This window comes from Vicugna pacos, chromosome 6 (assembly GCF_048564905.1).
Source record: "Vicugna pacos chromosome 6, VicPac4, whole genome shotgun sequence".
Lineage (NCBI taxonomy): Eukaryota > Metazoa > Chordata > Mammalia > Artiodactyla > Camelidae > Vicugna > Vicugna pacos.
Window position 1 is genome coordinate 63,277,550 of NC_132992.1, and position 27,502 is coordinate 63,305,051.

The window sequence follows — 27,502 nt, forward strand, 5'->3', positions numbered from 1 at the left end:
CTGCTGAACGAATAATAGGACATATAATGGAATGAGTCCTAGAATTGCAAATAGAATTTATCTCTCTTGCCAACTCTGATAAACTCTTGGGAGTGGTTGCCTAGAATACCACGTGCAAGGGCTTCTGACCTATATCCAGGATTAGCAGAAACAAGGATCGTGATTGATTAGTACTGTCTGCTATGGTACTCTCGGACTACAAGGGTGGGAGGGGGTCGTGGGAAAGTTTCCAATGTTGAATAGGCTTAACACTGAAACCATGTGGATAATCTTGGGTATCCATCAGAGAGGAGGGTAGGAAGCAGCCCAAACTAGAGTGATTAGTAGCTTTCGCAGGTTTCTAAATTACTTATGGTCACCATGCTGTACCATCCCTATCTTTAAGATATTGCACCCCTTTCTAATGGACCCCTTCAAGTTTCTTGACTTCTTTTCCTTCTCCAGGCCATAGTTGATTTCATTAACCCACTTTCTCCCACGTTAAAATGTGGGAGGCAGGGAATAGTGAGGATAGTATGGTTTGTCCAGGACCACACTTCCACCTGGATGGCCCGACTAAGGGAGTCCTTCATCTTTTGATTTACCTTTTAATTCCATTCAATAGCCAACTCACTACCCAACACTGAGTTTCTTTAACTTGTTTCTCTCAGCATTAACACCTTAATTTTCTTTATTATACTACCTAGTTCACAGTGTATTTGAAACAACAAATTATTACAACAATCATAACAGAAATTGTAAACTGTAACGAAAACCAGGGAAAATGTCAGCTTAGGAAGGCAAGGAATCTTAGTGATTTTTATTTTTCCTTTTATCCTCTTGATTTAGGAAAACGTGTCAGAAGAAACATACACAAATTTGGATAAAAAATTATTTGATCTATTTCTGACTCTCCGTCAGTGCCTCGGCAGCATGGAGGAGATGCTGCAGACACCTGGGCTCTTCCGAGGGGATGTCGGTGCCCAGCAGGTGCACTACGAGGTAGGGAGCGTCCTTCAAGCCCATGTGTTGGCAGTTACCACAGGCAGCCCATGTGTTAAGTCAGAGCTGACGCCTCTTAAGGTCAGAACTCATTGACTGTGTTCTTCCCCACTTTGCAGACACTGGCTCTTGAGTTGAAAAAACTTTACTTAGCTATGAATGACAAGAAGCATGATCTTTTGAAAGCCATGAGTTGGCCTGGCAAGAACCCCAGCCTGTTCCTTGACTGTTTTGATAACCTCCAGGTCTACTTGGAGCACACTCAGGCTACAGCTGCCTCTAAAAGCAAGTCCCTGAAAGCTGGCCTCGACTATAACCGCAGTTATCAGGTACGAGTCTGGGCGCTCCTCCTACTCTGGCACTGCTTTAGGTTACAGCATGGACCTCTAACTTCTGTTCATTCCTATTTTCGGCGGCATTCACGAATGGGTATTGCTAAGGAAAGCGGTGAAACATTGTTTCTGTGAAGGTCCTTAGGTTAGATCAGCTGCTCATGGTTGGAGACCGTTTGAAAGCAGGTCCTTTCCAGAGTCTCGGGTCTGAATTTGTTAGGCTGAGCTAAAGTAATATTTTTTTTCCTGGTTTACATTCAGCCACTTAAAGGGTGTCATCTGGGAGGATTTCTAGGTAAGAGGGAGCCATTAAGGTTTTTGAGCAAAGGAATGACAGTCCGTGTACATTTCTGATAGATCCATCTGGCAGATGGCTCATGTGGATTGGAGCAGAGAATTGAGGCAGGTGGACTAGTTAGGAAGCTACTAAAAATTGTCTAATGAAAAAGAAATGAAACACAACACCTCCTGGGAAGGAGTCTTGCCCATAAAATCAAACCTGAATCTGATGAAGCCTCTAGAATCCAAGGGAAATAGACACAAGAGAAGATCATGTTAAGCAGCACCGTGGGAGTGCAGCCAGACCAATCCAGACAGTGGGAAGTTGTACAGAATATAGGACCCATTTTTTTCCCACCACTGCTGCCTCTTTAACAACAAAAATGGAAGAAACAAAAAAGAGAGATGAGTGGGGAGCCTGCAGATTATAAGAGACTTAAGACGCATGTTAATCCATCACGACCTCATTTAGATCCCAATTCAGACAAACCAAAGAGAAAAAGTATAGGCAATTAGAGAATCGTGAACCCTGCCTGGACAGTTAATAATACTAAGAAATTATTACTGATTTGTAGTACTTTTAAAGAGAGGGATCTTTATCTTTTAAAGATGAATGCTGAAACATACACTGATGAAATAATGTGATAGCTGGGATTTGCTTCAAAATAATCAGAGGCAAGCCTCCTCTTGACCTCCTCTGCAGGAGAGGAGAGACAGCCAGCCACAAGTCAGTAGTTGTTAGAGGTAACCTGGATGGATGGTGGTAATGCAGGGATTCATCTACTTCGGCATGTTTGAAATGTCTGATAGCATAGAAACTAAAGGACAAGCAAATTTTTAAAAAGGTACTGAAGGCCTAAATGAGATCCTCACTGTTTTCTGCATTTATCTTTTTATACAGAATGAAATAAAGCGATTATATGATCAACTTATTAAGAATAAAACATCTTTACAACAGTCTTTGAATGAAATTAGTGGCCAGAGTATTGATGAGCAGCTTCAGGTAATCAAGTCAAGATAATTCAAACTGACTTAACCTTGAACCAGAGAGCTGTGGGTGTAAGCTGTGCTTCTGAACCACATCCCTGAATATAAGCTTCTGGAGTTTTGAAAAGGGTGTTGGGGAATGAGACCCTCACCGTCTTAGTAGGAGGGCTGACTAGTCCAGCCTCTAGGAATCATTTGACCTACATTATCAAAACTTTAAGCATGAATGCTGTTGCATCCAGCAGTGGTTTTTCTTCATTCATTTATGCAACAAGTATTAATTGAGGACCTGCTGTGTTCAGGTACTGCTCTAGGTGCTGGGCTTGTGCTTATCCTAAGAAATAAGACAGGTGCATAAAGATGAATCTGTGTATAAATATTCAAGGATGGATCTGGCAGCACTGCTTGAATTGAAAATTCTAAGTAGCTGAAAAGTCCATGAAGAGCAGACTGTTTCTAAAGTAGTGTGCAGCTGTACAGTGGCATATTATGTGTCTGTTTAAAAGGATCCAGATATGTTTGTACTGATTTGAAGAGCTGATGAGGAGCTGATACTTGAGGAAGGCAAAGTGCAGAGCAATGATGTGTGCAGTCTGGCGCGTTTAAGGATGTGTGTGTAGACCTCTATTTGTACATGATTGGAATGCGTTAGGAACAAACTGTCAACTGAGATCTCTGGGGAGAGCTGGAGAGGAGGGAGGAGAAGTGGGGCTTTCATTTGTCCCCAATTCTTTTCTGTAATGTGTAATTCTTTTTAAATGAATATATATACTTATCTAATTTATTAAAGGGTTTTACTTTTGTGTACCATCTCTCACTTCAGAAAGCAGATGTGTATGCAGTGGAGCTGCAGAACTATGAAAGCCGAGTGGCAAAGCTAAGAGATGAAGGGGAGAGGCTTCATTTACCTTATGTTCTACTACAAGAGGTTTACAAATTAGAGGTATGTCTGAGCAGAAGACATTCAATCAATGAATTACCATGGTTATAAACAGTGAGACTTTTTTTAGTCCACAAACACTAAATGCTAGAGAGGGCATGGAGAAAAGGAAACCCTCCTGCACTGCTGGTGGGAATGTAGTTTGGTGCAGCCACTATGGAAAACAGTATGGAGATGCTATAAAAAACTAAACATAGAGTTGGGGGTAGGGTATAGCTCAGTGGTAGAGTGTGTGCTTGGCATACACAAGATCCTGGATTCAATCCCCAGGACCTCCATTAATGTAAATAGATAAATAACCACCCCCCTCAACAAACCCTTAAAACAGAATTACCGTATGATCCAACAGTCGTCCTCTCACACATATGTCTGGAGGAAATTCTAATTTGAAAAGATACATGCACCCTAATGTTCATAACAGCACTATTATAATAGCCAAAACATGGAAACAACCTAAATGTCCATGAACAGATGATTGGATGATTGCATAAAGAAGTTGTAAGGGGTGGGGTGTGTGTGTGTGATGGAATACTACTCAGCCATAAAAAGAACAAAATAATGTCATTTGCAGCAACATAGATGGGCCTGGAGATCGTCATTCTAAGTGAAGTAAGCCAGAAAGAAAAAGAAAAATACCATTTAATATCACTTATATGTGGAATCTAAAAAAACAGACAAATGAACTTATTTACAAAACAGAAACAGACTCACAGATATAGAAAACAAACTTGCAATTACCAGGGGGGAAGTAGGAGGGGGTGGGAAGGGATAAATTGGGAGTTCAAGATTTGTAGATACTAACTACTATATATAAAATAGATAAACAACAAGATTCTACTGTATAGCACAGGAAACTATATTCAATACCTTGTAATAGCCTATAATGAAAAAGAATATGAAAGGAATATATATATATATAACTGAATTGGTATGCTGTACACCAGAAATTAACACAATGTTGTAAACCGACTATACTTCAGTTTAAAAAAAGTGTAAGACTTTTTTCTTCCATCAAGGGAGTTTGGATTTAGTCTTCATTTGGATTATTTTCATGGCTGGATGAAAATGTTTGTGCACACCTGCTCTTTCTTTTCAGGATGTTCTTGACAGTACATGGGGAATCCTGAGAACCAGATACACAGAACTCAGCAGCCCTTTTATCACCGAGAGCCAGCAAGATGCTCTGTTGCAAGGCATGGTGGAACTGGTGAATATCGGAAAGGAAAAGCTTGCTCATGACCACTTACACCAGACTAAAAGTAAAAATGCCTTACAGGCTCAAATACAAAATCACAAGGTAAGACACCAGCTCATATCACCTTTTCATCACTCTACATTTTTCTGAGTGTGAACTGAGAGTGTCCCATTTTCTTCCTTGGTGAAGTGTGCATTGTTCCTTCATTCCTTTAGCAAACATCCATTAGAGTGCTCACTGTGTACCAGGAACCCTGCTAAACTGAGAATATGATTGTGAGTCAAAACAGATAGTTCCTTACATTTACGGAGCTCTCAGTTGATTGAGGAGAAATATTTGTGAAGGAGTCATTCAAGCAAATTTAAAATTAAAATTGGAGTATGTGTTTTGAGAGCGTTTAATAGAGGGAATTGAATTTAGCAGGTTAGGAGAGGCTTTAGTAAGAACTGAGATCAAAAGAAATATTTAAACACATAAATGTGTATCTATTGCAGTGCTACAATAAATCCTTTCATTTTCCATTCATTTCATTAAACAAAAACCTCATGATCACTGACAACAGATAGACAGCCATCTAAGTGCTGAAAATAAAAATGTGTGGCATAGTTCCTACCTTCATCAAGCTGAAGTCCAGGCTTTTGATAAGTAGACCTTAGTCTAAGAAAAATTCAAAGGTAATATTGTATAAAGGTTGGAGAGGAAGAGGAGGAAATATGTTAACTGATATCTGCAGTGTGTCAGGCCCTGTGCTAGGTGCTTTTTATAAACCCTTCTGTGTACCTTTTTCAAGGAGTAGGAGAAGGGATTTGCCTAATAAGAGACCCCCCCAAACAATGAGAGGGGGCAGCCGATTATAAATGGAGAACCATGTGAAGGGAAGCCTTCCTCTTTAAAGGTCTCAAAGTGCTTTTCTAGGAGTTTTTCCAGCTGGAATCCCAGTAGACCCCATCAGAAAGTTCCCTTTATTTAGCCTTTTATTGAGTAGACGTTAGAACCAGAGTTTAGGAACCCCTGGCTATTGAGCATGTGAGTTTCTTGGGCTCACACATCTATCCATCCAGTTTATCATCTTGAAACTAATCAGCCACATCAGTGTCTACTTTTTTGTAAAGTTTCTTAACACTTGGGATAACTGATTTAGGAAAATCTCACTGGAAATTTAAACTGACTAAATAATGTTTGCCCTTTAATATGGACTATTATGTGGAAAAATATTACCTAGGATAATTTTTCTTTCTCTATGATTTGTTTGTTTGTTTTTTGGCAGGGGGAGGTAATTAGGTTTATTTATTTATTTTTAGAGTAGGTACCGGGGATTGAACCCAGGACCTTGTACTTAACAAGCATGCATTCTACCACTTGAACTATATCCTCCTGCCTCTTTATGATTTTTTAAAATGCTGTTAGTGCTCAAAGATCAAGGATACATAGGCAGTTTTTATTTTGTTTTCTCATATGTTTGACTCTACATGGCTGTCCTGGAATTTTGGATTAAAAAGCAAATATGACAATACGAAGTGTTGAAATAACTTGGCTTTTAAGATTTTTCACAATGTAAAAATAAATAAGTATTAAAATCCTTTTGATTTCATAGCTTTTTTTCCAGAAGCTTGTTGCTGATATGCTGTGGATCCAAGCATACTCCAACAAAATGCTTCCTTCCTTATTGCAAAAGAAAGAGACGTTTTGGGCAGAACAAGTAAAAGAAGTTAAATTACTAGAAGAAAAGTCACAGCAATGTGGAATGAAGCTGCAGAGTTTGTTGCAGGTATGTGGCTTACATAAACTTTGTACTTAAGGCAGGAATTCTGGATTCTCAACCACCACTTCCAGGTATCGAAAAACAAGCACCTAGTATCGTTCCCCGTCAAAACAGAGCAGTGAAGGATGTGGAACACTGTTCCAGCTCTGATTGCTACTCCTCGAATGAAATATTAGCTAAGATTTCTAATTTGTCGATTAGGGGTGCAGGGGTGGCGCAGCACCTTTTTATCCTTGTAGGTGTGTGTGCAAATAAGCAAAATGGAAAGCACTTCAAGATCTTCAATGAGATCATTTGGATGAAACAGTGTTTCCGAAACTGCTTTCCTAAGAGGGCAAGCCCAGGTGATCTGTTGCTGATGTGGATTTGTGACAGTCTTGCCCAGATTCAAATTAAAAACTTAAGCTTACATAAAGCGCTTTCTCAATTTAAAAATTTTCCCTTTAACTTCTTAAACACAGTGGGTGTTAATACATAAGGGAAATAAATAAAAAGCAAAGAAATATTCAACTTTTAATGTGATAATAAGATATGGTGTTATTTTATGCTAATAAAATTAATTTTCAAATTAGTGTGTCAAATTGATATTCATAATAATAATTCATGGTATTTTTAAAAAAAAAGACTCTGGAGGGGAGAGTCTAGCTCAGTGGTAGAGTGTGTGCTTAGCATGCAATCTCCAGTGACTTCATTTAAATAAATAAATAAGTTAAAAACCTAATTACCTCTCCCCCCACCAAATAAGTAAATAAATCAATAAAATTTTTAAGTTAAAATTTTTGATTTAAAATTTAATTAATTTAATTTTTTTAATTAAAAAAATGACTTCATGAGCCCAGTGAGTACCCCTAACAGCCAGGTGACCCACTATTTCACTGGATAAGAGAGTTAGTGAGGTGGCTAGTTTTCCAACAGGTGATAGTACTGTGCATAAGTCAGCTCCATGGTGTGCTGAGACCCTCAGGTGGGCTTCCATGGAAACGAAGAGGGCGAGGGCAAGGCAGACTCAGCCTAAGGCAGCAGTTCTCCTCTGATGAAGTGTAAGCCTGCACTTCTCACCCAGTGGAATTACGCGTCAAGCAGCCCAGTAGGGTCATGGGTTGGGTAATGTTTGTTGAGTCATGTTCTGTGGACTGGGGACTGGAGCAGGGAAGGCGGAAACAGTCTAACAGGAACTTCTGTTGAAAAAGGCTTTAGAAGTTAGTCCCTTCCTTTACAAACGAGGGAAAGACTCTCTCACAGCTCTGCGTCCTCACAGAGCTGTCTGCTGAGAGTATCCCTTTCACCTAATCCTGTTATTCCCTCTACTTGATTTGACGAGACAAGCATTAACTGCTAATTCCAACTGGATTTTTTAACTTTCTCAACAAAGGCAGTGGAAGTGGAATTGTTTCCCACCAGACACTGAGCTCTTACTAGGTGAGGTTGTATCACAGAAACTCCTGGGATCTGTGCTTCAATTTTGTATGATGTCAGAGTTCATTTTGGTGTTTAGGATTAATTTCATCATTGTCTGAAATTAATCTAGAAAAGGACCCCCCCCTGATCTTGTCTTCTTGATTCTCTAGAAATGGGAAGAATTTGATGAAAACTATGCATCTCTTGAAAAGGACCTGGAAATTCTTGTATCTACGTTGCCCTCTGTGAGTTTGGTGGAAGAGACAGAAGAAAGATTAGTGGAAAGGATTTCATTTTACCAGGTATTTTACTTCCATTGAAGCCATCAGAGTTATGGTCTGTAACATTTTGCGTTTTTATTGTGTTTTGACTAAATTGCCTGACTTTGAATCGGTTTGAATTGAAATGAAGTGTCGTTCATCACAGAGCTCACAATGAGACATATTCAGGGAAACTGCAGATTTGCGTGTGGGCTCCTCAGCATAACCATGGCTCATGTGGGATCAGGACTCGCTTTGAGTCCTGGCTCTCACTTGTCAACTTTCTATCCCTAAGCCTCAGTGTCTTTAGCTGTAGAAGGTAATCGAGCTGGTTCTACCTGTCTCTGGAAGTGAATGTCAGTGGGTGTGGAAATGAGGTAAAGTATGGAAAGAACTTTGTAAAACATGGGCTTCTAAACATATTTTGAGTTTAATGACTGCAGTGAAGCCCTAACTGGACATAGCCCATGAGATGGGCAATGATCTGTTACCTGCCACCAGTGATATAAAAAGCCTTCAAACTTGACATTTTTTTTGTGCATAACATTCAGTATTGTTATTATCAAAGTATCTGTGTCTCAAATTTCAATGCCATAGAAAAGATAGAACTTTTGGTTTTCGAGTGCCATTGAGAACATGACCAACAAGGTAGAAACAAGTTTCAAATCTTCTCAACAGAAACTTTATAAACACTTAGTTTTAACTTTGGAATGTATGTAGTCAGAATCTGAGCTGTGCGGCCAGAGTTTGCTATCAGATATCAACTTTAAAACTCAAAAGCAGATTTGTTGCCTGACCAGCCGGGATGGAAACCGAAAACATGAAACACTTGGCAGGGCCCTGCCATTCCTCAGAGACATTTTAGCTCCTATAAGGAACATTTTCCAGAGGCTGGAATGCTGTAGTTATGCTCTCTAGATGTCTTGAAAGCTGCAGTTAACCTCTTTGCCATCTTCTCATATTGAGCCTAACTCAGAGATAAATCTGAATCCTCTGGGGGCGAGAAACTGCAGTTTAATTCTTTGTTAGCCTAGGGCTTCAGAAGGTACCATCTGCACAGCTAGAAGAATGCAGTTGAAAACAGCCTTTTAAACATCATTATATTAGGAAGCAGTTCGTATTAGCTAACCTGTTACATATCTGATTATTTCCCCAAGAATGGCCCTATACCTTAAAATAAAACCAGTTATTTTGTTAATTTGAAATATTATAAAAAATGAAATAATTGTTCTAAGAATTTTTAAATGCGCTTTCCAGACTGAAAGAAGACAGGTATCTAGTAAAGCCCACATCACTTGGCGCACTCTCTAGGTTGTTATTAGTCTTCTGCGTCATGGAGAGCTCTGTGTGTATCTTGATTGGTGGACATCTGTGGGCCAGGGAACGCAGGGTTGGTCAGTTGTGTGACATCTGGAGTTGAACAAGCCATGTTCCAATGCTGGTTAGCACCTCACGGGCCAAGGGACCAATGTAGTCTGACTCCCGTGTATAAAATTGGGAAATTAAAACTTCTCAGAGCCGACTCGAGAGGGAGTTGCAACTAGAAGATGGAGTTCGAATTTTTTAGTAATTTTTAAAAAGGCTTAAGTTAATTGGAAAATCGCACATGTTCTGTTTTGATCATAATTTATTTAAGATTAAATTTAAATAACTGTCAGGAAACATGTCATTAGCTGAGCCCAACTGCAGAAGATAATTGCCTTTCGACAGAGTTCTCTTCCGGGGGTGGGGGGGGTCATTGTATTCACAGTTTTGAAGAATTTTCTTTTGCTTTTCATGAAGTTGGATTAGCAATGTGCTGTTTTAATTAATTCTTCTAAAGTTCTCTTTCCTTCTCTTTCCTGACTCTTTATATCCAGAAGTTTCTCAAAATGAGTTTTCCCCTACTATTTGGGTCTAAAGGATAATGAAGAAATGTTTTCCTGTTGATCCCCTTCATACCTAAGCTGCAATATAAAATCCTTCTAGGGGCCAGGCAGGAGATGGGAAATAAGGGATGATGATTGGGTGGACAGTTGGAGGGCTGGTGGGGACTGCGGTAGAGGAGAACCTAGGAGAGCAGGCTGTTCCTGCACGGTTCCTGCCCGTCACCACATGCAGATGCAGACCCCGCTCGCTAGATCGTCCCATTTTCCCCGAGTCACAGGAAATCCTGATTTCTATGTAAAACTTCCTGAGTTTTCAGAATAATCTTCCAGTCACTCAAACCCTATCTACAAGTTAAATGGGCCCTGTAGACTGCCACCTTTTTTGTTTCTAGGTGGAGGCATTAACTATCAGATCTAAATCTGAATTCTCATTTTCTGTTGCATGTATTAGTCTGTGCCATAGAAATGCACTGGATGGACAATTTCACCCTGAAAGATAATTAATAATTCATAAATCCTATTTGTCCAGCCAGACTGCAATTCTTGAGGGTTAGGAAAGTGTTACTGTTTCTTCAGTAGCCTCTACTGTAGATTTTTCATGAAGTATTCATAAACTGATTGGCTGGTTTCATTTGTAAATAATTTGTTCTGTGACTTTATTTTTACTAGCAAATAAAAAGAAACATTGATGAAAAGCATGCCCGGCTTTACCAGACTCTGAATGAAGGTAAACAGCTGGTGGCATCTGTGAGCTGTCCTGAACTCGAGGGCCAGATTGCCAAACTGGAAGAGCAGTGGTTGTCCCTGAACAGAAAAATTGATCACGAGCTACACAGACTACAGACGCTTCTCAAGCATCTGCTCAGGTATGTTTTCTTAGGGATTGACTGGCATCAGATTTTGCTGTGGAAAAAGACCTCAGAAGGATCCTGCTGCCAATCAGTTTACATGCGGTCCTCTCGTTGCATGGTTTTTGACAGTCTAAAGCAGTTGGGTCCCTCTTCCTGGCTAAATGGGATCTAAAGTCTCTGTTGTTGGTGTGTAAGACTCAGGATAATTGGTAGTGAGTTCCATGGAAAATAGAAATTGTGTTATAAAATTATACACGTTACCTTTATATTATGATGTTGCTCTCTTTCACTCTAACTAAAATATTTTTAAATTTAAAAAATAATGTTAGCTAACAATAGTTTGAAAAGTCTTTGGAGTTCTTCAGATAATTTTTTTGCTTTAGCTGATCAAAACTTGAATTCCTTGAGGGAGGCAGAAAACAGAACATTTAAACCTCATTCTCTTCCCTGCCTCTTAGGGGAGCTGTCTTAACCTAAAGACATTTAAAAGTTACAAGAGGGACAGCATTTTGCTTGCATATTTTCATCACATCAAATAAATATGTTGGCAGGCAGCCAACAGCAGTTTGCTGTTATACAACTTATACAAATGCTGATTATATTTTTACTACACACAAATCTATGGAGGACATTTGATGAATAAAAATAATCATTGTCTTTACCCATGAGTTTAAAGACTATTTTAGACTTGAAAATGCCTCTTTGTTCTTGATTAGTCATAATAATCATAGAAGATGCCAAGAGCATCAGATTTGGGGCCCAGGATGAAATGAGGTATAGTCCTTAAAATCATGATTTTCCTGAATAATAGAGCTGGACAACACAGGAAGACATGTAGTGAAACAGAAGAAAATATGTGAGTGATGTTTATTATTTCTAATTTCCTTTCTCTTTGCTCCTGTTAGTTATAACAAAGATTCAGATCAGTTAACCAAGTGGTTGGAATCTTCTCAGCAAACTCTGAATTACTGGAAAGAGCAGTCCCTCAATGTGTCTCAGGACTTGGATACAATCAGAAGCAACATAAACAGTTTTTTTGTAAGTTATAATAGAATAAATATCAGGGGAAAATTATGAGAGTTGGTGTGATAGTTTCCATAGTCATTCGTGGATGAAGAGTAAGACTTGGGCTAATAACAGCTGCATTCTTCAAACTTAGAACTACTTGTTTATACTGTTGATTTATGTATTTATAATAATGATAAAGTATATTTTTAATTGATCCTAAAGTATGTATGTGTGTGTGTGTGTGTGTAAAAATTTAAAACTTGCTCTGACACGGGGCATGTTTTACAAGTGCAGAAAAGAATTCCCACCCTCCCCACCAAAACCTCATAGGATAATTAATTCATAAATGTTAGTTAATAAATACATGATTTTAAAATGTTATGTACAAAATTGATTTTCTACTGAAATGCTATTGTTCTATTATGATTTTTTTGAAGAAAAGAAAGTGTTAACTTTTGTAATATAAATTATACTTTTGAAACCTTTTTGTCTTTTCCCCTAGTGCTTCTCTTCTCTCCACTTTTCTCTTCTCTCATATTTTGTAGCTATGATTTCTCACTTTGATATTAAAATGTAAAATATTTTAAAATATACGTAAACAACCTATAAGTACACAGTGAAGATTTAAAATATTTTAGTTAAAATTTTGTTGCATTTAGTTCATTTAATATGAACTTTGTGTTTTGTTCTATAGTTTCCTTTTATAAAGTTGAAATGATGACTTGTCTATTTTTAAAAATATTGATCTACCAGAAGATAAGCCATTCAGGGGGCAGGAATTCCATCTCTTTTGTTCCCCATCATATATCCAATGCCTGGAACAGTGCCTGACACTTAGTAGGAAAAATGTGTGTGTGTTTGTGCACAAATATGAGCATGTATACATGTACACAAATACACATATAAATATTTACTATTTGAATTGAATTGAGTATTCTGACCCTTTGTTACTCCATGCCATATTTAACTTTGAAAAGTTTCTAAATTTTAAAACTGTTTCCTTTTAGGAGTTTTCAAAGGAACTTGATGAAAAGTCCTCCTTGAAGACTGCAGTTCTAAGTACTGGGAACCAGCTTCTCCACCTGAAAGAAGCTGATACAGCTGCACTGAGAGCTTCTTTAGCACAGTTTGAACAAAAGTGGACAGTGCTCATCACTCAACTTCCAGACATTCAAGAAAAACTTCACCAGGTGAGTATTTAAAGACCCAGCATTCGAATTAGCATTCACTTGTTAGCTTGCAACTCTTCTAAAATTATTTCTCTGACTCAATAATTTTCATTGACACCACCTATTTTTCTCTGGCACCACTGAATGTAGGTCTTAATTACTGGACTCTCCTCCAACGGGATCTTTCTTAAGAGAAATCAGGCTTAATTACTTTATTTCCCAGTTTATCTGCACCACTGTGTTAGTTTATGTGAAGGTCATTGTCATTGTTTTGGGGTCACTTTTTCTAAGCTTGAATGCTGGGTTTGTTTTTGTGAGTAACCTGCATAATTATGTAGCAAGACCTTTTATCAAACCAGATATCATCTTTAGTGATGCCCTGATTCATTTTGTTAACTGCAGGTAATTAAATGGAAATCATTCTGTTTTTGCAGCTTCAGATGGAGAAATTGCCGTCTCGTAAAGCAATCACAGAAATGATTAGCTGGATGAACAATGTGGAACATCAAACTGCAGATGAAGGTTCCGAGCATTCACTGAGTTCTGCATCTCAAGTTAAAAGTCTTCTTCAGAAGTACAAGGTAATTATACAAAAGAGCCAGAAGCCCTTTCATTAAATAAGAAGGCAAGTCGGTCAGAAGGGAAATACTGAAGAGAGACATGGAGGATATAATTTAGAAAAATTACTGTAGGATGGTGGATTGATAAGCTGGTATACTTGTTCTTATTCTGCCCACATTCCTTTGGTAGCTCCTGCCACCACAGGACAGTATCTGAGCTTTTTAACTGGCCCTGGCCTCTCTCTGCCTCTCCAGCCTCATTTCCGCACATAAACCCGGGACTCTGCCTGAACCAAACCCTTTGCGGTCCCTCGACCCCTTTCAGCGCTCTCCCCCTCATGCTTTTGTACGTGCTGTTCCTTCAGCCTGAAATTCCAGTGTCCCACTTTTAGCTGCAGACATCCTCTTAGTCATCCTTCAAGAGTCAGCTCAAGTATCTCCCCATTTGGGAATCTACCCAACTCTCCCGGACAGATCAGTTTACTTTCCAGGATTAGATGTCTTCATGGCACTATCAATAGTTCCTGTCACCGAGTATTATAATTATTTGCTTACTTGCTTGTCTCCCCACCTTGACTTAGTTTCTTGAGAGCAGGGGCCCTCTTTCACCCCCCTGAAATAGCACACCTAGCCCAACACCTGGCATCCAGTGGGTGTTAAATAAATGTTCTTTGAATGAGAGAATGCGTAAGGAAAAGTTAATATCCTTCTACAAATAGAGAGGAATGTGGCCTTCTCCATGATATTTGATTTCAAGTAGATTCAACTAACATTTAATAAGCCACACACAAACACTTTTGTGTGCTGGGCAAGGTTCGCCCCTAGGAACACAGATGAATGAAGACCCCAATCATTGCTTTCAGAGACCTTACAGGCTGATGGATCTAGCCTCTGGTAGGCAGAAGATGAATGGCTTAATCATAAAGCATGATGTTAGCAAGGATTTTATCTCTATGTCCTGTCCCGTCCTAACGTCAGTGAATGGTAAAGTCTGTAGAAGGTCCACACATATGTATTCTCTCAAGATCTAGTAACCTAGCGCATACCACTTAGTTTTCCCCCTGGATGTTTCCAGAGTTGGTGTTGGAACTTGCCAGGGTAAATCCAAAAAGTATCAGGCTCGACAGAAGCATGCTTGACCCTGGGAGAGTTTAGGATTGCTGTAGAACTTAAAGTTTTTCAAACTGGGAGGGCTAGATGGTCCTCCGAGGAACAGAGAAGCTGGATGAACTGGCAGAGTTCCTTAAAGGTGTCCTGGGTTTTCTGGGAGAGTCGTAACTTCAGGCTTCCCATCCTGCTGTTTCCATGAGCCCACGGGATGGCTCTGAATTCCAACATAGCTCTCAGGAGGCCTCTCACAGGAACGCTTTGTCACTCCCTGGGTCCTGATTTGGTTTCTATGATGCAACTACCATACGTGGTACCACCTTTGACTTTTCAGTCTATTTGAAAGGAGTGAGTCCCTCTGTTCCCAGGAATGTGGAATTCCTAAAAAGTCTCTCCGTTCCAATAAAGCAGACACCTGGAGGAGTTAGGGGAGGGTAGAATGTAACTCCAGACAGGTGCCTCTTGATTAATGGGTGGGAGCTTGGCGCCCCCTAGAGTGCACAGAGGGGAGGTCCAATTCATCTCTCAGTTTAGGCTTTGGTTGTTGAATTTTGGTTTTTGTTTTAGGAATTTAGAATGGAAATGGACTACAAACAATGGATAGTTGATTTTGTCAACCAGTCATTACTTCAATTAAGCACCTGTGATGTAGAAAGCAAGCGCTATGAGAGAACAGAGTTTGCAGAGCACCTGGGAGAGATGAACCGTCAGTGGCACCGGGTCCACGGGAAGCTGAATAGAGAGGTGTGCTCATGAGTCACAGTCTGATGTATGGTTTGGCCTTTGCAAAACACCACTTTCTGAAAAATTTTAAAATACATTCATATAGTCGACTTATAGTTAAGCCTAATAATCAACTCATTTCTAGCCCTTTTTAAGTCCTACGTTTCAGCAGTCCCTATTGGCCCATGTAAGAGTAGGAAAGAGTTTTTATATTTCTTTGCAATTTCTTAGTGGGAAATTGAGGTAGGCAAGTGCTAAGGAGAAATTTTCTTTTAAGCTGTTGAGTATTACGTGAGGTACCTAAGTGGTCAGAGATTTTGATTTTTTTCTGTGAAAGTAGATGTTCAAAAGCAGCAAAGCTATTTCAGCTTCAGAAAGATTATAAAAAGGAAGGAAAACGTGTGTGACCTTCTGGTAGATTTTCATTCCATGACTGAAAAGATTAAGGAAACTTATTCTTAGGAAAATATTTAATATTTATATATAAAAGTGATGATTGGTTGATTTCTTTTATTGTGTAGAGAATGCATGCAAATGGATTTATACAATTAAGATTCAAGTACATGAATGGACAAAGAGCGTGAGCAGATAATCCACAAGAGATAATAATAATTAGCAAATAAACATGGAAAGATTACAGCATCAAGTATTAGACATTTGAAATAAACATTAATAACATTATATACTTATTAAAGTAGAAAAATTTAGCAATATAAAGATAAAAGCCCAGAGCTCTCACATTCATACATTGCAGGTAATGGCTTACATGTCCTTTTGAAAAGCATTCAGAGAATTTCGAGAACCATAATCATCATCTTATCTCTTAACCCAGCAGTCCACTTCTTACACATTTATCTTAAGTAGATAGTCCTTCAAAAAGGAAAAAATATGTGCACAAAGTGTTCAATTCAACATTATTTATACTGGTGAAAAATGTAGACTGACTGAATTCCCAACTCCAGGGAAATAATTAATCAAATTATATGGTGTCCATTTGATGAATTATTGGGCAGCCTTTTAAGTTAATATGAATCATATGTTATGACACAACAAGTGCCTATGTGAAAAGGAATATAAAACTATAAAACTTTACATATACTGTGATTGTAACCTATAAACATTGTGAGCATTAGTAATGACAAGAATCACAGACATTAAAAATATTTTATTAAATTGATGAATTATGTATATTTTTTATATTGACTTAATTTTTAAGTGAGTCTAATGAAGAGAGTCTGGGGAAAGAAAATTTTCTTAAGCTTTCCTTATATCAATAGATGATGCAATAAAAAATATTGAATGTTAGCAACATGATTTTGTTTTATATAAATATTATGGGACTCCAAAGTAGCCAGCTTTCTTAGCAGGTTAGCTTTCATTCCAAATATTAGATTTTTTTTTAAAAGGAGATTTTAATTCTTATTTCCTGATTTATGAATCTTTATTCCAAAAGTTATTTGGAAATCTTAAGTAAAATATTAGAAATCTGAGAAGGAACAAAATTATCCCATTAAAAATAACATGTCATGATGTTTACGTTTTAAAGCATGTGTTTTAAAATCAGAAAGTTTTCTTCTCTTATTCATAACTGGTAGATTCAACATTTAGAACAACTTTTGGAAAGTATCACTGAGAATGAAAACAAAATACAGATTTTGAACAACTGGATGGAGGCACAAGAGGAGAGACTGAACAGTTTACAAAAACCGGAAAGTGTGATCTCAGTGCAGAAGATGCTCTTGGATTGTCAGGTGAGGAGGCACAGAGCACCTGTCCAGGTGGCTTGGTTAGGCTATTGGTCACAACTCCTGCCCCAAGGAGTAGGGCAAGGTGTTATCTTTTCTGAAGGTTCTCCTCTAAACCCCCATGTGTTTACTTTTTTAAAAAAAATTTATTGAGGTGTAGTCAGTTACAATGTGTCAATTTCTGATTGCAGCATAATGTTTCAGTCATACCTGTACATACATGTATTTGTTTCCATATTCTTTTTCATTACTGGTTACTACAAGATATGTATTTACTTTCTTATAGTAAATAGATGTGTCCATGAGTTTTACATTACGGCAAAATGCTATTTTTATGATAAATAGAAGAAGGTATTTTCATGATTATTGTTGTTCTTAAGAGATTTGAATGCTACTCCAGAGAAAGAAATGTTCCAAATATTTTGATTTAAATGTTTTCCAATTTTTATGTTTTTTTATTAATTTATCCAGTATTTACAAAATTAATCTGAAGTCTCCATAATTTTTGATATTTCATTCTGTTTCTTCAGAAGAAAATGTTTTTTTATCTACTGTGTAACATCTTTTAAAAAGACCACTTTCCCCTGGGAACTACTGTCTTAATCACATTTGGGCTAGAGCATGTTGGCTGTGCCCTATTTTGTTCAGTTGTCATTTGCCAGGTCACTTAGTCTTAGAGGCGCCCTCACACAAGTGTGGATTACTCCTCCCTCCACACTGCCCGATTATGTCACTCGCCATTGAGAACAGTTCCGCTGCCCCCATAGCTGCAGATGGCACAGGTGATGCTGCGTCTATACCGACTACCTGAAGGTATGGCACTCCTCACCGTTGGGGGTGGAGAGTCTGCTCAGACCCCAGTTCTATCTGGAAGGTTACAGAGTAACACTAGACATAATATGTGAGCAGGAACACCAACATAAAAGATCTTTTCAAATGGTCGTATTTTGTTTCTAACTACCCACTGGCCATCTCCATTTTAGAGTTCTTACAGCCACCTTGATTCAACATACCTCCTGACTGGAAGCCTCCAATCCACAGCTCAGAGTTCCACCACCCACAACAGGCCACCGTGGATTCCCTTGAGTTCTAAGTTATTCAGGCGTGGGATGTCATCACTATCTTCCTGATGAGAAAATGCAGACTTGGGGGTTTGATGGCTGAATGCTTGATCCAAATGCCAGTACAGGGCAGACCCGTAACAGGGACTGTATCTCCTGGACTCTTTCTGCCATACCATGATGATAAGGACTTGTTACCAAATTCTTCTAAATCTAGAGCCATGTAATCAATCGAAATTACTGTAAAAATTCATATGGTAATACTATATATTTATACTACAAAATTTCATTGTAAAAATTAAATTTAGAGTGTGATAGTAAAATGTCTTCGTGTAATGTTATTTAATTATATACTCTAACAGCACTTTTACTTGAAAAGTGGGGACTCCTGTCTCTTACCCGTTATTCATTGTTTTGTAATACTGAGCATATAAAAACATTTTCCTCTTGTCCTTCCAGGATATAGAAAATCAACTTGCAATTAAATCCAAAGCACTGGATGAGTTGAGAGAGAGTTATTTGACTTTGGAGAGTGGGACAATGCCACTGTTGGAAGATACAGCATCCAGAATTGATGAGTTATTTCAAAAGAAAGCCAGTGTTATCCACCAGGTACCAGAATTCATTCCAAGTGTACTATTTCTCTTCACATATCCTTTTGTCTTATTTGTTGTTTAATAATGAGCACTCGCTCCATAGCAAAAGCTAAAAAGTTACTGAGAAAAATACTTAAGTGGAGAAAAGCATTTCAAATCCCATGGGGATTTTTGCACTGGATAATTAGAGGCAAAGCCACCAAATTTCCACGTCATTGGCAAGCTAGAAACCTACTCGGTTATCTTTGTTTTGTCTGGTATACTCACACAGACAAAAATGTCTCCACCTCCCCCAAATCCAGTGGAGCATCTGGCATTGTTTCCTGGCCAGATATTTTGGAGCAGCTATGAAGAAGCAGCTCAGATTCCTCCCACCCAAGCTGATGCTTCAGAGAGGGAGTGGTCCTATCTCGTGTAGCTTCTACTCAGCTAGGAACATGGTCAGCATAGGGAAAACTCCAGAGGTGGAGGAAAAACAGCATGTGGGTGAGGAGAAAGCTTGGAAGAAGAGTGCAGAAGACGTCTGGTAATTGTATGAAAGGCGTGTCAGAGTCTGCATTTACCCCATCAGTGGGGAGAGCACTGAAAGAGAAAGGACAGGCATCTTCAGACTCTGCAACCCTGATGTCTCCCTGCATATGGAGGGAGACACTGTAAATACTAACCTCCTAATGGGTGTGTCTGTATTTTCCAGAGGCCTTCTTGTGGATTATTTGTTATCTACTAAACTCTACTTTGAACCGTTTGTCCCAAGAGAGAATTGGGAATGACCTGTATGAATGAAATCCACAGGCGGCCCTCAGCCTCATTCTTCCCCTAGAACTCAGGCAGGAGTGTAGGGATGAGCTTAACATGTCTTGTGTGAGTCATTTGTTAACATATATTCTGGGCGGCACTATGCTCACTGCCAAGGGTGCAATGATACACAAGAAAATAAATGGTCTGACCCCAAAATGCTCTCAGGCTGCAGGAGGATAGCTACAATAAGAAGACAGACCGTGCCAAGTGTTGACAAGGATATGGAGACGTGGAAGCCCTCCTGCACTGCTGAGAACGTTTGTGTATAGGTTTCCTTTTGTGAACATACGCTCTCAGTTCTCATGGGTATATACCTGAGAGTAGAACACGTGGGTCATACGATAACCCTATACAGTATTTAACCTTTTGAGGGACTGCCAAACTCTACTACAGAGGCTGCTCCACTTTACATTTCCATCAGCAATGTACAAGGGTTCCAATTTTTCCGTAGTCTCGCCAACACTAGTTATTACCCAACTTTGATTGTAGCCATCCTAGTGGATGTGAAGTGATATCTCATGGTTTTGATTTATGTTTCTCTAACAACTGTGGATGTTGAGTGTCTTTTCATCTGCTTATTGGCCATTTATGTATTTTCCTTAGAGAGATGTCTGTTCAATCCTTTGTCCATTTTTTAGTTTAGCTATTTGTCTTATTATTGCTGAGATGTAAGTGTTCTTTATGTAATATATAAAGATGTATATACTTATGTAGTCTGATTGTATCAGAGATCATTTACATGCTTCAGCTTTAATCCTTTCATGATTATCAAAACATACTACAGAGTAAGATACGGCCACTAAGGCTATTTCCTGCTGCTTTGCACTTGCCCATCATTTTGGCCAAGTGTGATTCTGGCTCCCTAAGAGTAAGCAGACTTAAGTGCTAGGCAACACATTTATAATGCTTTACAGTTTTCAAAGCTTTTTCACAGACGGTATTTTCTTTATGTTTTCCTTTATTATATCCGTTTTGTGGATGAAGAAACAGATTTAAGGATTAAATATCTGGCCCAAGGTCAGACAGCTAATCAGATGTCACGGAAACGTACACTCAGAGATTCTGACTCCTCACCCAGCGTTCTTTCCCTGGGCTGTCCCTCCATGGGCTGAACTCTCTCTGTGCTGATCCTTCTGTTCTCAGGGCTTTTTTCCATTAGCCTATTCTAAAACTTAGTCTCATTTGATACTTCTTATTCGTTGACCTACCTCCTGACCTTCAGTGAATCACCAGAGCTCCCTCCCAGCACCCTCGAATTGAAATGTCTAAATTGGGTACAATGGTAGAGTCCTGAGAAGGGAAGAAAAATGGTGAGAGAGCCTCTTGTCAATGATTTCCTAAATGTGTTTCCACTTCTTGTGTAGGTTGGTGAGCTCAAGACCTCCATGCAGTCTGTCTTACAGGAGTGGAAGATTTATGATAAACTCTATGATGAAGTGAATATGATGACAATCCGATTCGGGTACTGCATGGAACACAGCAAGCCTGTGGTTTTATCATTAGAGGCCTTAAGATGTCAGGTGCAGAATCTTCAGGTAAGTTAACCAGATCTTGGCACAGTGCATTATTGGCAGAAGCTCTCCAATGGAAGAAAGCACAGAAAGAGACACAACTGCTACTACGCTTTCCACAGAGAAGCACAAAGCAGTATTTTGAACACCATTGTCAAAGTTGTAACTTGAAATGCCAAAATGAACCACACGAGCCAAATGAGTGAAACTCTGTAAAAAGTCTACAGTGAATTTTTCTTCATCTGTCATGTCCATATTATATCACAATTTAAAGGTTTTGGTTTGGGTGTTTTTTTTTTTAAGTATGCTATTTTTAAGTTCTAGCCTCGAATGAAAGAATGCCTTTTCAGTTGTTCTCTTCTTCACATTTCTAATGATTTATCCCTGTCCTGTTAAGGTGTGAGTGTTAATATTATTGTGATATAGCAGCAAGTGTTGACAAGCTGCTGCCTTCTTTGAATGGGCCCAGGCCCTTCTGAAACTAACATTCCTCTCTGTCCTCGTAGTCTCTTCAAGACGAAGCTGAGAGCAGTGAAGGGAGTTGGAAGAAGCTCCAGGAGGTTATTGGCAAACTCAAAGATTACTGCCCCACAGTTGCTGAAATAATTCAAGAGAAATGCCAAAATACTCACACAAGGTACTCTTTAAGATGCAATTTGAATAGTAGGTCAAATATTTTTAACTTAATGACACATGGCAAATGAGGTGATGTAGGCTTTGTAAAGTCTTCTTGATCATCTGAGATTATTGATTTCGTACTATTCTGGTCTCCCCTGCTTTGAAGGATCTAGTTCATGTAAGAGTTGATGTTGTGAAGGCTATTCTTGCCTTGAACAAGTGTTTAGTCTAATCAATCTAGAAATGTCCTAATTACAGCCCCAGAGGAGCTACTTTCACTGGGCATGGGCTAAATGCCCGCTGTAGTCCTCCGGGACACCAGCATCACTGACAGAAACAGACTAAGGGGTGGCCTGATGGGCAGTCTGTCTTACTAGAAACATTATCAGCTGGAAGACAGGGGATATTGGAGATGATTTCTGAGGTTGGGAGGAATTCTTTGATGCTTATGGTAGAAAGCGCCTTCTAAGTAATGTAACTCTGGTTAATTGTGAGACTTTTATTTTGCTATGGGATGTGAAAGTTGTCTTAAAGCTGATTTGCTTCAGACAGTGATGAAGAGATTAAGCTGCCCTCAGTGACCTCCACCTCGTGCAGATTTAGCCTCTCCTATAAACCAGCTCTGAATAAGAATTGAACAAGGGACACCAAATTTATATACCCTGCATTGGTGTCCTCAGCTCTTGATCCAGTCCTTACTGGAAGCGGGTGCAGGGAGAGTAACATAGATTCATGTGTGACTCCACGTACAGTATTGGGAGTCACCTTCGAAGCATATGGTGGTGCAGGTTGCTGTTAAAGAGATTCAGTTGTCACCACTGCACACTCACATTGAATTGCTGGCACAAGAGTGTATCAGAAGGCATACTGGAAAAGACTGAAGAAGATAGCACCAAAATGCTAATGGTGGTTGTCTCTTGATTAATGGGATGTCAGGTGGTTTTTTACTTCCTTGTTATAGCCAGGTAGGTAGGTAGATGCGTAGATAATCTCAGTGTAGTTAGGGTTAGATAGGTTTAAACATACGTGTTTTGTGGGGTTTGTAAGCATATGTTGTTTATATAATCAGGGAGAATCTTGTTTAAAAATAGATGGTTCTGAGATTTGTGAAATACATAAAAGTGAAGCAGTTGTGCCATCATTTTTCACCTTTTTTGCCCGTTTAGCAGGATTTGAGGATATTGTGAAACAGTCATTCTCATGTGCTTCAAATGAGAATGTAGATATTATAATGCTTTCAGAAAGCAGTTTGAACATGTACTTGTAACATTAAAAATATTTACGTATCTATATTCTTTGGCCCAATAAATCTCTAAGAAATCTAGTTTAAGATCAATATCTTCAAATACAGAAAAAAGCCTTTGAACAAAGTTGTATCTGAACATTATGTTTGAAAGCAAAAATTAAAAATTACTCCAGTATCCAGACTAAACTGAAATTTAGTACTGAAACAAAAAACAGACCACATATAGACCATTGTGTATAGCCATTTAGAGTTAGGCTTACTTACTTTTTATTAATAATGTGGGAAAATCTTTTTTAAGTTAAATGAGAAAGAAAGGCAAGATACTACAATCTGTAGTATGGAATAAAAATAATTTTTTTATTTCTACTTTTTTTTTTACTTTTCAATTTTAAAAGAATGAAAAATGTATTACAGAAAACACGTTCTTCTTATTTTTCTTATTATTGCAATTTTTAGTTTTCGTAGCAGTTTGACTGCGTGTAAATGAGAATCCAAAAAAAAATTCGTACAACCAGTGCATGGGCCAGCCCTACAAACTTAGCTAATTTCATGGATGCAAAATAAATTTTTAATATTTGCCATTGTTTATAATTTGGCGGTATCTACTTTAAAAACGCAGTCTCTACCTAAATTTCATCAAGAGCACTAGTTAAGGTCACAGACTCCAAGGTGATTTTTTTTAGTCTGGCCCCTTACAGAGACCAGCTGTATAAATCTGGGGCCTGAGTACTCGGCTGCTGCCTTCTCTCACTGACTGTGTGCTAGCATCCTTTGAAGGGTACACCTGGGAACAAGTTTCTCTACTCATGTGACTAAGATCACAATGAGTGACTTAAGACCGAGTAAGTACCTTTCTGATGCAAATCAGCCTAAGTAGACAGAGAAGACACAGGAATTAACACTTCTCTAAAGAAGAAATAAAATATTATCAGATACCAGTTAATATCAGCCATTTCCATTTTCTTCTTTCAGTCCACAAAGAAATTAGTCCTACAACATAGCGTATTTCTAAAAAACATTAAAACATTAGAAAACAATAGAAAATAAATACCCTTTGCTGAGAAGTAGGGAACTATGTTGTTTTTCACTTCTACATTTATGTAAGGAACATGTTGCTTTTGTAATTGGAAAACAAATTTGACATAAACACATTTTAAACAAGGCCTATTTAAAAAACCCGTTCTGTAAAATAAGAGTCCCTCCCAAGTGGAGAAAGTTTCATCAGGCATATAGTTCAGTATTTTCTCCACCTTTGCCTGAGACATTCCTATCCTAAGACAATAGATACTTCTTGCCAATCACAAATTTTTTAGTTTTTGTTGAGAATTGTAAAGTCAATGAAATATCCTAATTTGGAATTCTGATTATATAATGATGATGCCATTGATTTTAAAAGGGCATTAAGCAGTGTCTTCTGAATCCATCTGCTAGTGACTTATGGGAAGAGTGTGTGCATTGTGCTTTTGCTGCAAAGCAAAGGATGGTTGGGGATCCTGTTCATGTTGCCCTGGCAGGTGGACCCAGGTAAACCAAGACATTGCAGAACAGTTGCAGAGGGCCCAGAGTCTGCTGCAGCTCTGGAAGGCATGTAACAGTGCTCACGCTGAAGCTGCAGCAAGACTGGAGCAGCAGGAAGCAAAGTACCAACAGCTCGCCAACATCAACACGTCTGGAAACAACCTGGCAGAGATCCTGCCCCCGGCCCTGCGGGACATAAAGGTAGATGTTAAGCCCGTTGGGAAAACCAAGGCCAAGACAGCCTGACAGACAGGGTTATGACCCAGAGACTAGACAGACCACAGGGAGGGAGAAATAGGTCAGAACAGGTGCATGAGCAGACCATGTAGGACATAGACAAGGCAGGGATGTACAGGGGTGGGAGAGTCAGGTGGCGGCTTAGAGATGAGGGCCAGGCAGCAGGTAGCTGGGTCAGACGCATCTGACCCCACCTCCTTCCAAATCTCCCCTTTCACTCTAGCAGGTAAATCTCTAAAGCAAAAGCCTCATACAAAGTCTTTAATAAAAGCAGAAGTATCTCAAATGAGTGTGATCATCTAAGAATTATAGATGTTGAATCTCTTGATTTAGAAGTAATCATAGACTGACCTAATAACGCTTTTCTGTGGATATAATGACTTTTAGACTATATTTAAGAGTTCTATACTTTCCTCTGTGGTTTTATCCTGTTATATTAATAAATACCCAGAAAGTGAATACTATCTAGTTTTAAACTGGATGACCAGATACATTTTGTATCTTCTGATACCATAGGTCAAATAAACAAGTGTTAACCAATTAAATTAGAGACAAAAATCTGACATATATGATTCATATTTCTGACTGACTTCTAACTAATCTGTTGTTTAAAAAAGACAAATTTCACACAGATGCAGAGTAGCCCTAAAATTGGCTTGGTTAATGAGAGTCTACACTCTCTACAAACCAATCTATGTATGTAAGCCCATCATGCCTGTCCTCAGGCAGAGGACAGGGTTGGGTTGATTCTTAAAATGCATTATAGCAGATCCCTCAAGTGTTCAGTAACTAGAAATATATAACATAGGATGCTACCCAAGTCATCTCCAGTTTCTACAAACTAGAAGCCCCAACTCTATTTCTCCGTGGTCGCTTTTAGCTCTGAACTGACAGATTTCAGAACAGCACCAAGTGCATCATATAGAGAAGTCTTAGCTTTTTTAGGTCTTTCGATAGTAACAAAAAGCCATGCCCACAGTTTCAGGGCAGAAATTCTCCTAGGTGTTGATGGAGTAGCTTGGGTAGCTTAATTTGTGTTGGGAAAGGAGGAGAAAATGTTTTGCGATCACTTTTCCTTCTCCAGGAGCTGCAGCATGATGTGCAGAAGACAAAAGAAGCCTTTCTCCAAAATTCAACTCTCCTAGATCGACTCCCACAATCCACAGAGTCCAACCCCCATGTGCTCGTCTCTGGTCAACTGCACTCCCTCCAGAGGACTTCCTACTTGGAAAAGATGCTGCTTCTAAAAACAAATGAATTTGAGGTTCATCTTGTTTTTCCATTCCAGTTGTAGTCTTGGACATTTGCACACTCCCAAGTCCTTATATCCTGTGAAGTGATAATTATTAGGGCTTTGTGGATGGCACCGTAGGGAAACAGCAGAATAAAGATGCCCTAGACATGCCTACCATTTGAAATGATTCTTCAATCATGTGATCCTTCAATCACATGGACAGTGGACAGATCTTAACCAAACATTTCTTCTTTATTGAACATGTTAAAGTGATATATTTCATATACTTTTTTTTTTATACTGTTCACATCTCACAGTTATTTGAATCCCCAGCTGGGGTAATTGAGTCATAGAGTAGCTGCTTAGAGCATGGCCTTTTGGTGTATATTTCATTCACTTTTTGAAAAGCCTTTAGTGCATGAACTCTCAAAAAGCTTAACAGAAGACCATAGAGCTCCAATTTCTCATCTCAGTACCAGCAGGAACCAACTATTTAACTAGCAGGACTGAGAGAGCAGAATACTCAATAACCCTCCTCTACAAGCTCCCGTCAAGCAGGTGATCTGTTCATCCCCACAAAAGCACAGAGTGAATGTCAGGAGTCTTCTGAATATTTAAGACCATGAGCTGCTGAGGGTTGAAAACAACTTGAACTTTTATTAGCTCCCAGGGCTGTGCTTGATTCTGTCATAGATGCATGTGAAAATTGTTTCTAATGAAAACTCCTCTTGTTCCAGTTTGTTCTATCACAGTTCAAGGATTTTGGGGACCAGTTGGAATCTTTAAAAGGTCTCATTGTGCATGAAGAAGAGAATTTGGATCACCTCTACCAGCAAGAAAAAGAAGGAAATCCTGACTTGTTCCTGGTATTGCCAATATTTGTCATTCCTAAGGGCTCAGGCTCACCACAGGATTAAAAAATAAGTGAATTACTGTCACGCTGTAGAATCTGTGTGCATCCTAACTCTTGAGCACAGTCATGGATATGCCATTCAGTCTTGTCCTATTTTCCCTAAGGTCTAGAAGAGTATGCCAACATAGAGATCTATTTAAGTAATATTTCTCAGTAATTGTAGGAGACTTAAAAATCTTGATGTCCTTACTAATTAGCTTCAATGAACCAGAATAATCTAGGAGTTGGCTGTTGTGATTAATTGAATTTTTCTTTTTGAAGTTGAAGATCAAATGTAATATGTCCTATTAAATTAATGGTATATTTTTTCCTTCTTTATTACCTTAGTAAGCTTAGTATAGTTAACATAAATGAATGGAAGAATTAAAGAATTCTGAATCTTGCAAACTCCTAAGGACCAATGTTCATAACCTAGATCAAGAGTCAGCACAAATATGACACATGGTCCCATTGCAGCCCCCCGACTTGGTTTTGTAAATAAAGTGTTATTGGTACACAGTCATGCCCTTCCATTTACTTACTATCTGTGGGAGTTTTCACGTTACAAGGGTAGAGTTGAATATTTGCAACATAGATCATATGGCCCATAAGAGGCTGAAATATTT

General features: G+C 38.8%; 1 protein-coding gene across 13 annotated transcripts in view; it reads left to right on the forward strand.

Moving 5' to 3' along the window:
• SYNE2 (spectrin repeat containing nuclear envelope protein 2) overlaps positions 1-27,502 on the forward strand; it is a 288,222-nt gene that overhangs the window by 207,816 nt on the left and 52,904 nt on the right. For all 13 annotated transcript variants that reach the window (XM_072963192.1, XM_072963191.1, XM_072963196.1 and 10 more), the window contains 19 exons: positions 829-981; positions 1,101-1,310; positions 2,494-2,595; positions 3,403-3,522; positions 4,616-4,816; positions 6,309-6,482; positions 8,045-8,176; positions 10,672-10,868; positions 11,759-11,891; positions 12,869-13,051; positions 13,465-13,611; positions 15,265-15,441; positions 17,016-17,171; positions 18,686-18,838; positions 20,985-21,155; positions 21,638-21,768; positions 24,510-24,714; positions 25,835-26,014; positions 26,722-26,850. In XM_072963192.1, coding sequence (XP_072819293.1) covers positions 829-981; positions 1,101-1,310; positions 2,494-2,595; positions 3,403-3,522; positions 4,616-4,816; positions 6,309-6,482; positions 8,045-8,176; positions 10,672-10,868; positions 11,759-11,891; positions 12,869-13,051; positions 13,465-13,611; positions 15,265-15,441; positions 17,016-17,171; positions 18,686-18,838; positions 20,985-21,155; positions 21,638-21,768; positions 24,510-24,714; positions 25,835-26,014; positions 26,722-26,850 — 3,054 coding nt within the window. The remainder of the gene's footprint in view (positions 1-828; positions 982-1,100; positions 1,311-2,493; positions 2,596-3,402; positions 3,523-4,615; positions 4,817-6,308; positions 6,483-8,044; positions 8,177-10,671; positions 10,869-11,758; positions 11,892-12,868; positions 13,052-13,464; positions 13,612-15,264; positions 15,442-17,015; positions 17,172-18,685; positions 18,839-20,984; positions 21,156-21,637; positions 21,769-24,509; positions 24,715-25,834; positions 26,015-26,721; positions 26,851-27,502) is intronic.